Source organism: Oryzias melastigma, linkage group LG17 (assembly GCF_002922805.2).
Source record: "Oryzias melastigma strain HK-1 linkage group LG17, ASM292280v2, whole genome shotgun sequence".
Taxonomy (NCBI): domain Eukaryota; kingdom Metazoa; phylum Chordata; class Actinopteri; order Beloniformes; family Adrianichthyidae; genus Oryzias; species Oryzias melastigma.
The window spans coordinates 11,357,179-11,370,025 of record NC_050528.1 but is presented as its reverse complement, the minus strand read 5'-3'; the positions used below and the strand labels follow the sequence as shown (position 1 = coordinate 11,370,025).

The following is a 12,847-nucleotide window of genomic DNA, read 5'->3' as shown; positions in this document are numbered from 1 at the left end:
AGATCTGTTTTAACTGCACCAGATGGTCTCCAACTGTTTGTTACCCAAGTGGGCCCATTTTAAACAAATATTACAGTATATATAAGTGTTGAGAAAACTCAATACAGTGCTGATTCTGTTGGGGAAAATTGTGTTTTTGGTGTTTTTAACATGTTCTTGCAGCATTTTTGTCATGATGGTGGATATATATATAAAAAATTTAGATTAAAACTGGGTTTCTGAGGGATTCTTTATTCATATTGTTATGGAACAGGAGCAGAACAAAACAAAAAACACACTTTGAAAAAACTCCCCTCAGATTTGTGATTTGGGCGACCAAAAGTCTCCCTGCTCCACTCCAATTCCGAAGGCTCCACTTGCAGACAAATAGATCCATTAATGTCTTTATTTTCCTCATCTGAGCGGCTGTCTGGCTCAAAACTTTACGGCTGCAAAGCTTCAATATTGCTTATGTTAGCTTGGGGTTGTGAGGGGCTGTAAGCTAGCACTAGAAAGTGGAAACAAAGGGCTCATGGGAAATAAGATAAGGCTAACTTCTGTGCCAACAACCATAACTCAAAGGTGAATTTCTGATGCTGCTCTGCAGAAAATATGTCTGTAAAGATGACAGTTTTTAAAAAAAAAAAGTTGGCTACAATTGCATAATCATAATTAAAAGTCCTCTGGGAACGATTTTACAATGGATAAAAATATGGTTGGAGTGGGACTTTAAATCTATAGAGGACAAACTCACTCCTTGAATCTATAGAAGTAGATCAGCCTCCATTCTGTCACAAAAGAAACCAACTGAGAAGTCAAAACCCACTCAAGAGATTTTCAAAAAGAGGACAGCCGACTAATAGACATGGAAAACTAACTGTGACTGTGTGTCAGATTAGTGCCAGAAGCTTCTTCATCACCCACTAATCCCAGTTGAGAGTTACACGCTCCGCACTGCCGTTTGAACCACTTATACCCTCTCCTTTCACATGATCCCTTCACACAATAAAGCTATTATTTTTAAGCGTGCCGTTTCTCCTTCCTCCAACATTCTTGTGCAACTTTGAATATTCGGTCTCTTTCCTGCTCTCCCAGATTTTTCTGGATGTTTTTTCCCATCTCTGGTTTGGAGGGGAAAGTTACAGAGGCTGCAATGAATGCTAATGATGCTGGGGAGCTGAGTCACTGCAGGAGGTGCATTGTGCTGTGGTGTGTTTGATACTGGCTCTATTAAAGTTGATTATATTGGCAGCTTTGAAAGATTTCAATGACAAAATGGTGGTCTGGTGCAAAAATATGCTTTCCATGTCAAAAAAAGAAAAACAAAAAAAAAAAGTGATGAAGGTAGAAGGGAATAAAACTGACATATTACCTTCTATGATGTGTTTTCTGTTGAGGCCCCTCTCTGTCTCCGCTCTACGAGAACATAAAACACAAAAAATAGATTTAAAAAGTGCTCAATCCAGAAAAAAAATATGCATTACATAAAGCTTTCAAAGAATGACGCTGACCATCAAACATGTGAGACAAGATTCTTTGTATAAATTACCTGCAGGTCACTTAAGAGAGGTCTATTCATTCAGTGTTGTGTAATCTTTTGGAGTTATTGATCCGACCCTGCAATGTTTCTCTGCAGAGATTGTATTAATCCCCTGTTATGGATGTTAGTCCTGACCTCAAGTGATTTGAATCTGCTTCAATGTGGACTAAAAAGGGGTGAAACATGTTCAGCAAAGTCAAGAGGTAAAGCAAATGTTTGATTGAACAAATAAAAGCCCACAAAAAAAAAAAAAAACAATCAGGATTTTATTTGTATTTTTAAATTATTTTTATTTTTTTAAAGGGAAGTGAAACGTGCAATCCTTACTTAAATTGATTTTATTCAGACCCTAAAATGAATGAGATATTCTAGTTTGAATATACAATTTAAATCTAAAAAATGAAAACCGACTCCATTGAAAATTGTGTTTTTAACATGTTCTTGTAGAGTTTTTCTCGTGATGAAGGGGCCATATTTATTTTAAGTGATTGTCTAATAATTGTATTTTTATTGTATATCATTTTTAGTGATATTAATATATATAATTTTTTTTTTATTGTTTTTAGCTTTTTAGTCAGGGGCAACAGATGAAAAATAGCTGCTTGACTTATTCTAGCTCGCAATGCTTTTAATATACGCTGTCCTTGTGAAATAAATAAAATTGGAATAGAAATGTAAAAGAATTTAAGATTACAACTGCATTTCTGAGTATCTCTTACCTCAAATCGTGATGGAAAAGGAGCAGATGAAAACCCAGTATTGGAAAAAGCTCAGGTTTGTGACACAGCAATTGTCCGTTCTCTGCACAAATTCTAAATCCTCCACGAATAGATTCATTCATTTCTTAATTTTCCATTTCTTAACTAAAATCTGGCTTAAAACAGTATGGACTGATAGCTCCAATGTTGCTTGTCGTTGTTTTTGCTGAGCTAATGATAGCTTGGGGTTGTGAGATGCTATAAGCTAGCAGGAGTGAGTTTAAACAAAGGGCTGATGGGAAATTAGCACCCCTCCTACAACCTAGAGATGAATTTCTAACAAAATTATGCAGGAAAATATGTCTTAAATTACAACACTTTTTTAATTTTGGGCTAAAAGCGACATAATCGTAACTAACAGACCATTTGGATCGATTTTACAATAGATGAAAATATAGTTGGACAGGGAATTTAAAGAAAGCGATGAAAAGATCCCTTTATGTGTGTGTGTGTGTGTTTTTTTTTCATTTCTTGGTGGCTTACCTTTTGTGTGTGTGCCAGAAACCTGTTATTTTAGGCTTCACATTCTCCTGTATATTATATGGTACTGTTGCTGCTAATGGGAAATACTGCCAGCATCCACCCTTGAAGAATTTTTCTTTTTTGCTGAAAACAGCTGATGGATTGTCCAAAAACCTCTTTTGAAGGAGTAGTCCTTGAGGGAAATTTCAGTCACCTTCATCTTAAATTTAGGATTTTCTCCTTTTTCATTGTGTTCTTTTACTCCAACAAAAAAGAATACCCATCTCCCTTGACATACAAGGAGTTTCACATTTTTTCCATAAATTCTTTCAAAGTGGGGGAATAAATTAAATACTTCTTGACAGTAGTTTAGGATCTATTTTTGGCTCGTGTCTACTAAGCAGAATCAGATTGAAAGCCCACCAGAGGAGGTACGCGTCTGAGCTGGTGGATGCTCTACTTCCCTCAGTCAGAGCCTAAAGACTTTTAGAAGAAGGTGGATGTGACTAATGCAGACTGAACACAGACTATTTCAGCATGACAGCAGAAGCAAATCTGACATTTAGCTGGAAGGCTAAAAACGGGTAACGCTAAGAAAAAAGGAGACCATGGTTATGGCGTCTTCAGTGTGTCTTTTGTGTGTTTCCCGAAATGCCTAATCCAATGTCATGTTTCCTGATGCTGGAGGGAAAAGTTTTAGGAGTAGACAGGTGCAGTACACCTTTAGATAGCCACATGCTGAGAACATACATGCACAAACACTTACTTTCCCCCCCAGTAGAGCTTTGTGGTGATCACCAGGCTGGACCTCCTGAGGGAAAACAGGAAAAAAATGGGACACAAATATTTTGGAGCCAGCATCACTTTGTGCACGAGTGTAACAATGTGTCCGAATAATGTGTGTGCGGTGTCTGACGGTTGACCTGACATCCTGCAAAGAGAAGTGGCAGTCAAACCATGAATGTAACCTATCAAACATGAGGACTCGCTGGGGAAGTCTTGTTTGTGAACTCTAACAAGACAGCTCCCTCACAATCAAATCCTCCATGCCTGAATGATCAATAATACCAACTGCTGCTGGAGTTGGAGAAAAGGGAGACAAGGAATTGGTCTGACATGCCAGAAGGAGAAGTATGAGCAGCTCAAAGGAGCCGCATGTTTGTGCGTCCGGTCCACATACATGTGCTGTGAAACAAAAAAACTGAGCATTTTTTTGTGATAGAGTGGACTTTATGTATGAGTTTGATTCTTTTGTTAATTACATTGTTGTGATTATGCTTCAGTGGATCATGATGCCAGCACATTTCCAGATAAAACATCTACAGAGAGAGGAAAAGTGTGTTTGAAATGTGTTACAACTGTAATTCTGCTTTGTGTTAGGCATGTGTCAGTGTAATATTTTGTGTTGAGAGTGAAAATTTAAACCTTCTTCTGGAGTTTTTGTTTGACCATACCAGCTACAATTGGAATTTAAGTTACTGATTATCAAAAAAAAAAAAGTTCTGAGTCTAATAAATCAGTCTGCTGGGTTGTGACAGAGCAGTTACTGCACAGGTCTGCAATCAGAAAGTTGTAGCTTTCAGTCAATGTCTGGAGCTTGTGAAGGTCGTCTATATTTACTCTGTGTCATAAAAGTATTTTAACAGGTTAGGTGTGATAATCTCTTTGCACAAAAAGGTGTTGAGTAATTTACAGGTATTTCTAGTCTAGACCTTTATCAGGCAAACATGAGGAGCCATGTCAGCAAGGGCCAAATAACCCATAATAATTGTAAAATTATTTCACAAATTTCAATGAGTATTTACTGTAATTGTCAACAAAAATGGCCTTGATACTTTTAATAATCTGCACAATAGATACATTAAAAAACACTGAAAATAACCAAGTGTTATGAATTGTAAAGTAATTAAATGAAAGCCATGTCATACAGCCACTATTGCACAGATGAATTATTAAGTAATTTTAATGTGGTATGTATGCCGTATATGCAATAAAAAAGTTATACATGTGTGAAAAGTCAGTTATACATGTTGATATAAAGAGAACACTCGTGGAAAGACACAAATTTGTGTATGCATTGTGCAAAAATTGCACAAGATTTATGTAATAATTGCATAAAAACAACATAAAATACACATAAACTGTGGAAAAACTGAATTCACATAAAGATCTGTTGGCTGAAACCATTGACGGACATCTGTGAACATCGACGCATAACGAACGTAAGAAACACTTTTGTATTTCACGCATGTATCATGAAAGACTGAAATTTTATACATGGAAAATACACAAAATGTACACAATAAATCTTTGTAGGTCGGACAGATTGCGTTCCAGTTCAATTTGCAATAAAACAGAGTATAAACTTCTCCCAATTCAACATGACTCCCCTGAAATCTGCCATATTTGCCTGTTTAAGGTGGAAAACAAAACGGTTGCATCATTAAAGTCTCCATTCTGCCAGTCTGAGACATCAACATTGTTGTTTTTGTACACAGTATATTTGCGGATGCTCGATTTGTTGCAGGTTTATATTTGAGTTTTCACAGACGTAGCAATTTTTCTTTTTTAACCAAACACAAAAGTGTACCTCAATGATTTGTTGTTTCGTAATCCTTTCCTTTTTCAATCAGACAGATTCCATGCACAAACTGAAATCCATAAAGGCATGGATGTTTCGGTTGGAAGAATCTCAACTTCTTCTTTTCTTCGTAATAAGGAGGAAGGACACAATTTATCCCCCAAATATCCCCTCACTAATGCTTTTGTGATAGAATGGGAGCAAATCTCTGCTGCGAGCCGCCACAATCTAGTAGAAAACTATCCCAGAAGAGCGGCTACCCTCAAAGGAACGATCCAAAGGCTGAGATTTGAGAAGGTTAAGTTCAAAATGTGAAGTACAAGCATGATCTAATTGGGCAAAGGCCACGTTTGAGTGAAGTGAAACAAAGAATACCTCCAACACTTCTTCCTGATGATGTTTCCCAGGATTATTTCAGCTCTGTGAAGAAAATAAATAATCTGAAGTTAAAAAGATCATCCTGATGCTCAGCTGCCTTCAGTAAGCTTGAATTTTATCTGCTGCATCTGCGCCTGATTAAAAACCAGAGGGGGGGATACAAGATAAAGGATGCGTCTTGGATTGTACACCTTAATTTTCAACAGCAACCTTGAAATTAATATTCATCCCATTACGGCGTTTACATGCTCTGCATTATTCATCCTTATAATGTCCGTGCAGGAAGTTAGGCCAGCAGAAAGAACCTCCAGCAACAGATAAGAATATTTCAAGCTGCTCTTTTTCAGCTTGATGTAAAAATCTTACAAGGAGTGAAGAGTGATACTCACTTCCCTGTGGAGTAAACCTCTGCCGTGTCGAACAGGTTAACCCCGCTCTCATAAGCAATCGTCATCAGCTGCTCTGCAACCTAAAAACCAAGAAGAGTTTTCCAATTAACCCGACTGCAGTGCAATAAACTTCAATAAACCCACATTATACTTAAATAAAAACGGTAATTTACCCAAAGAGATGTGAGATATGCATCATCTGAAACTCTACTCTGGCTGTTTACTGATTTTGGTTGTTTACTGCGCTTTTTTTTTTTGACCTACTTCTTGTATGTTAACTCACACCGAAGGAAGCAGATGGAAATGCCAGTTTTGAAATAGAGAAGTCTTCCAAAACATCTGCCTCCGTGTCTTATTTTATTTTGAAGATTTGTTTCTTTCCCCCTGAGTCGGTTTGTCTCAGTGGTCTTCAGTCGGTGATGAGTTATCCAGAATTCAGAGTTTCTCCTCCTCCTCCCCAGGGATGGGTAAGGGCAGCGGACTATGTCCTCGGCTTCATAACATCTGACAGTGAGGGATGCTGCCGGATCACTTGGCCGTGGTGGAGCCGACCGGGAGTTTACGGCCTGTTGTGGCGCTTGGAAATTAATATGATGAAACTGAGCGATTGCTGTGGTCTAATTGCTCCCACATCATATCACATCTGATTAAATTAAACCGCCTCCATAGATAGTGGACGGAGCCAGCCACTCACTCATTGTAATTTTATCTTGCTGGGTCTAGACTAATAAAAGCCAACATGCACTTCTGGGCCAGGAAGGTGATTGATTTGTCATAAAGTCTCACCTCGTCTGAGATCTGACCGCCAAATGTAACCCACGTTCCTGTTAAGAGAAATAAAAGGTTTGGCTTAAAAAAAAATCCAAAACATTTGAAAACTTTCTCATATTTTCACATTTTGTTGCATTGATGGTTAAATAAGTTCTCTTTAACAGTCAATAAATTAGTGGAAAAATATATTAGACAAGTAAATATAAAGGAAACACAACAATCCTGCTTTAATTTTCAGTTAGAACAATATTTTTAAATGTTTTGTTAAAAACTTCCTACTATAAAAATAGTTTTTTGTGTGTTTTAACATGCTTTTGTGGCATTTTCCTCATTATGGAGGACAAAAGTTAATGAAATTAAGATGAAAATTGAACAAGTATTTCTTTATTCTAATTATTGTCAAAAAAACGTTTGAAAAACAACATGTAGAAACTATGTTGGGCGGGCCTGCTCTGAGTTCTCAGCAACGGGAAGGGGGTGCGGGGTTGCTCCAACCTACAACTCAAAGGCAAATTTCTAACTTAATATGTTCACCAAAAACAGCATAATCATAACGAACTCTAGAGCAAAACATGTGATAAATTAGAGTACTTTTATTTATTTTTAAGTGTTGTATGTGTAACAAAATGAAGAAAAAAACATAAGAAGATCCTAAAATCAAAAAAACTTCTGAAAAATTTGGAGTTTCAGAACAAAAAATTCCTGAAATGATACTGGAGACTTGACCTTTGGTCGCCCCGTTTTTGGGACATGTTAGACTTTACCCAGGGACCCTCAACACTCAGAAAAATGCAACATATTGAAAATCATGTCAATACTTTTGGTTGATTGAAAATCACCCAGCGATTAGTGATTTAGTGTTCAAAGACCCCTAGGAATGGGACTTAAACACAAATTTCAAACTTGGATACAAATTTCTTTTAACAGGTTGCTTATTTGAATCTGAAAATAATGTTTTTCTTAAGTTGATATTTAAAACTCACTTTAGGAGCCATTCTTCCTAAAAAAAAAGAGGAGACTGTATGGGCATATAAAAAAAAATAGGATTTTTAAAAGTAAATTCTCAAATATTTCTATTAGATATATTACATTTAAGCAACTTTAATCAGTTTTTACTGTCAGTAGTTACAGAAAAATTGGTAATGGTTTTTAACTGTTGATAATAATTTCTTAGAAATGATCATTTAAATATTCATTTGAATTTTAAATAGCAGCACATGACATACTTCTGGTCTTTAACTCTGTGATCACATAAGGACACGGTTAACATAAAGCTCTGGGCCATTCTGCATGTTAACATCATTAAAAACACTGTAGCTCAAGCCCAGTTTTTATAATTAAAATGGTTAAATAAGTGCAGAAAATACATAATTAAAAGTTTTATGTGATATTAGACTTTGCTGACTGTCAGATTATTATCAAATCCTAAAGGGAAAAATCCAAACACAAGATGCTATAAAAACATGTTATTGTAAAATGAGGCTTTTTCTTGCTTAAAAAAAAAAAAATCCGTTTTTGTTTTTTCAGCAGCTGAAAATTGTTTTGAACTTATTTATTTTCTTTATTGGCTTTTCTGCCAGCCTTTTGATTCATTACCCTAAAAGATTATCTTCACCAGTAAAGATCAATCCTGTGGTCATCCTCTAAATGCCACCCTTGTCGAGCGTAAAGGAGTCGAAAATGGAAAATGACATGAAATCGTGGACAACCAGAATGCATGTGTTATGGGTCAAACGCAGCTCTGAGTTATGTTGTGACAGCTCCTGCACACAAGTGAGCACGCGCACGAACACACTCGTGCACTCTTGCATAACGTAGCCCATGACTGAAACGCATTATTCACAGAATCACTGCATGAAACTGAACGTCACTTTGAATCTCAATCACTTGATTTAATAGAAAAATCTGATAAATTGTTCAAACAATTACTTTTATTTTTATGTTAGTATAATTTCTCATTAGGAAAATTGAAAGTACTGTGAAGCATTGATTTTTGCAAATTAGTCTTTCACGAATGTCCTTTTGGAGTCATTGTGCTGCTAAATATTAATGTATGCGCACACATGCACACACAAAAACAGACTTTTAAATGTCCAGACGTGTTTCTGTGAAATGTTCTCCCTTTGTTTGCATAAAATCGTTGTAAGGAATCAATGATTTTCTGAGGGGCATTTTGTGTTTGCCTAAATATCCGAGTGTTGGATGTTTGTTCTCATTTGTAGCTCATTGGGCTCCATCCAAATTTACTAAAAAGAATTAGATTGGAGATAATTAACTGCTCTTCTGAGATTCGTCCGTACAGCTTCATCCATGGCGAAACTGCACATACTTTCCTATAAACAGTCTGGCACACGCATAAACATACAACAGAAAGATAATTCATGAATAAAACAAGAGAAATCAGAGTGGCTCCCCCATGGTACACATTGATATGCCTAATAGCTGAGTAATTTGTTTGCTGAAACCATTGCCACAGATTAAATATTAAACAGGGAAATTATTAATGTTCTGCTTTTTGTTGTCTCTTATGGGTTTTCATACAAATTAAATATGCATGAGGTTTGGATTGGGCTGAAACAATATTGTCAAAAAAAAGGCTTTCTGTTTTCACACTTGGGTGTTTGGGAAATTGTTCTGTATTTGCTAATTGTAGATAGATGTACTCACCGAGCCCCAGACAGGAGACACGCAGCCCAGATTTCCCCAGGTTCCTACAAAACAAAAAAAAAAATCAAAGCATGAGTTTAAAAAAATAAAAAAGGGTGTTATTTTTTTTTACTACTTTTATTAGTCAAATGTGAATTTAATTAATGTGCTCCTGCAAAATACTTTGGGTTGTTTCCAAGCCTACACTTAACAAACTGTGGAAGTTGAACAAAAAAAAAAAAGAGATCCTGGCTCAGTAATTTTTTGTTTGGACTTTTGTGTTCTCTCTGTACATGCGTGGGTTTTCTCTAGAAACTCTGGCATCTCTCATCGGTCTAAAGTTGATTGGTGTTTCTAAATTGGCCGTGGGAGTAAAAGTGCATTTGTTTCATTTGTCTCCGTGGGGCCCTGAGGTGGACCGCCAGCTTTGCAGAAGGGATGGTGGCCCTCACCCTGCAGCAGCTGAGACAGCAGGAGCAGAAAATGGATGAGCGAATGGGAACGCCCGCTCTAATGAGAACACTGACAGATTTCCTCCCATGTTTGATGGGGGACTGGATAGATCTACAGGTCACCTTTATCACAGCAATCATAGCAGAGATTACAAGGGTGGAGATGCAGAGGGGGCATTTTGCATAACCCTCTCTGGAAAACACTGGGGTCTTATGAGGGGGTGGATTTTCATTGTCAAAAAAGACATAAAAGACAGATTTGTAAGTAGTTTCCTCCCTTTTTGGATTGCTTATTGTTTAAACTTCACATAGATGCTTTTTTAAAATGGCAAATTATTTGCTCTACACCTATTAACGTTAAAATTATGCCAGTTTGATCAAATATCTCATCTGGGACTCAGATTTCATATTCCCTTTTAACTCACAGAATTGTCAAATATTTGAAATAATTGCTGTTTCTGCCCAGCCGAAAAGTCCTTTTTACAGATATATAGGATAGAGTTGCGAAAGAAAAAGCCTAGAACAAGATTTACGAGATTTGCACCGCTTCAACATTTTACACCAAGCCTCCTTCAGCTGTAGGGGGTGGGCTGGTAAACAGTTAAAGAGAAAAAGAAGAAGCCCCTCCCTGCTTGTCCACTGTGAATACTAGGGATGGGTTTCCCATTCAATTCGATTCACCAGAGCCTGGATAGATTTGATTCCAGTCAAATCAATTTAATTCGATTCAATTACATTTTTAGTTTATACCGTTTCCACATTTAGACACATTTGTTTAGAAATGCCTTAATAATCTAGATGTGTTTTGAAATTTTTCATATTAATCTAATACAGTTCACATACTGTATTTTTTTAACCTTTATTTAACCAGGTTAAAAACCCGTTGAGATCAACATCTCTTTTATAAGGGTGACCTGGTCAAGTAGTCAGCAGGACACCTTCCAAAAATAAAGTTACAGCATAAGCATAAGAATTTAAATAAGCAATGAAATTGGAATGTGTACAATAAAAGATTTAAATATAAGATTGATGAAATTATAGTGAGACGACAGTGTTAGATGGATTCTCAAACAGAGACGCTCCAGCAATTGTTCTGCCTCTCCTGGAGGGTGTTTCAGTTTGGCCACTAGGTGGCGATTACACTACAGCATTACACCTTATTCCAAATGATGAAGAAAAAAACTGTGTTTTAGACCACAAATGGTTACTTAAAAAAATGTATCCTCAAAGAGTTTGGAAAATTCATGCCTGTGAGTTTATAAAGATGTTGATTTAGTCAGCAATGTATGATTAGGTAAACTGAGCGTTAGCATTAGCTGTCCTATTTAAAATCCCATTATAGGTTAGCATCAAGCTAGCAGACTTTAGCGCTATGCGTTAGATCAATTTCTATTTTATGGATCGATTATTGATCTATCAAGCTTAGATAGGCCAGCGGCGTCATTAGTCTGAGAATTTTCAAGCATCCGGTTTTCTGATCCAGTTTTATTTGTGAATTATGTTCTGTAAATCCTCTACTATGAGAAAAATGCTACAAGAACATGTAAAAAACAACTAAACAGATGATTTTCACTGGAGTGGGTCTTTAACTGATACACTGACAGCGAGAAGGGATTGTTCTTGTTCATGGTGCCACAGGTGTGCTGCAGCAGTGTGATGGAGAAGCTATTTTTTTCCTAATGTATTCCAACACACATGCAGAATCTCTGACAAATTTCTGTGCGAACAGAAACATCCAGTCTTTGTCTGGGGGGGGGATTATGCTTTCCGCTTGATTTTGCAGGCGTTTATTCATTACAAAAAATGAGAGAGAAAAAACTGCCAGCAGTTATTTTCTTGTGCATGAAAACTAATGACCTGTGCCAGAGGATGGACTCATTGGAGCCCGTGCAGCTTGACTGTACCCCCAGCCAATTCAATTAGGTGCTCAACATTAGGATTCATCAGTCATCAAGTGAGAGGTTTGAAAGAGCTGCCTGGGAAGCATATAAGTAAAAGTTTTTTTTCTGAGTACAAATTCTGTAATTAGGATGGTGGAATGACCTGAGAAGAGAGATTCACTCAAGTCTCTAATTCAGAGGAGAACTTTGCATATTGTATCCTCGATCTCTCTGATGTATTATAGAGTGTGAGCTGAGATTCTTGAAAGTGTGGGGGACGGTCGGGAGCTTAGTTTTGCAGTGGGTTACTAACTCAGTCTGTCTGTATGTGTTTGGTTGGGGTTCACCAAGGACAATTCTTCCCTGATGCTGAAAAACACATTCATTATTAGATTCACTACAAATGTCTCTAGGTCAAGCATCTGTTTAATGCTTGAAACAGTTGGAAACTACAGAACATTTGGCATTGATCTGTTTTCTCCTTGCAGGCAGTCCTTTAACCATGTTACTCTTTTAATAAACTACAAAGCTTAGTATTATTTTTTTTTTTTTAGTAAAGCTGAATTTGCAGAAGTAGAAATTCTCTGAATTGCATATTTGCATATTATCCTACCTTGTGTACATTTGTTCAGTTTTCTTGTTCAGTCCACCACATTTTACTCATGATAGAGGACATATAAGTAAAGACAATTAAGATTAAAACTGAGTTTTTCTTTATTATGTTGTAGAATAGACTGAAATAAGGTATTTTTGTGAAAATTTTGTATCTTTTAGTGAACAGAGATCGACCTTCTGACCCCTCCCTGATGCTTTTCTGCAACCAGCTGCATACACACTCCTGATAAACCAATTAGAATCAGACCCTCCATTTGCACCAGGGTTCAAACTTCAAACACATTGATAACTGATCCACATGGGAGATGTCCTAAGGGGCGTAGTTAGCCACTTAAGAGAACAAAAGCAGTTTTTATTTTTTCATTCAAGGCCACTATGTGTCTGTTCCTTAACCCC

At 36.8% G+C, this 12,847-nt stretch overlaps 1 protein-coding gene across 2 annotated transcripts in view; it reads right to left on the bottom strand.

The window, feature by feature from the left end:
- kcnab1b (potassium voltage-gated channel, shaker-related subfamily, beta member 1 b) overlaps window positions 1-12,847 on the bottom strand; it is a 43,906-nt gene that overhangs the window by 10,880 nt on the left and 20,179 nt on the right. For both annotated transcript variants that reach the window (XM_024274132.2, XM_024274134.2), the window contains exons 4-9: window positions 9,526-9,569; window positions 6,874-6,911; window positions 6,088-6,167; window positions 5,696-5,740; window positions 3,506-3,550; window positions 1,352-1,395 (exon numbers count right to left, since the gene is read on the bottom strand). In XM_024274132.2, coding sequence (XP_024129900.1) covers window positions 1,352-1,395; window positions 3,506-3,550; window positions 5,696-5,740; window positions 6,088-6,167; window positions 6,874-6,911; window positions 9,526-9,569 — 296 coding nt within the window. The remainder of the gene's footprint in view (window positions 1-1,351; window positions 1,396-3,505; window positions 3,551-5,695; window positions 5,741-6,087; window positions 6,168-6,873; window positions 6,912-9,525; window positions 9,570-12,847) is intronic.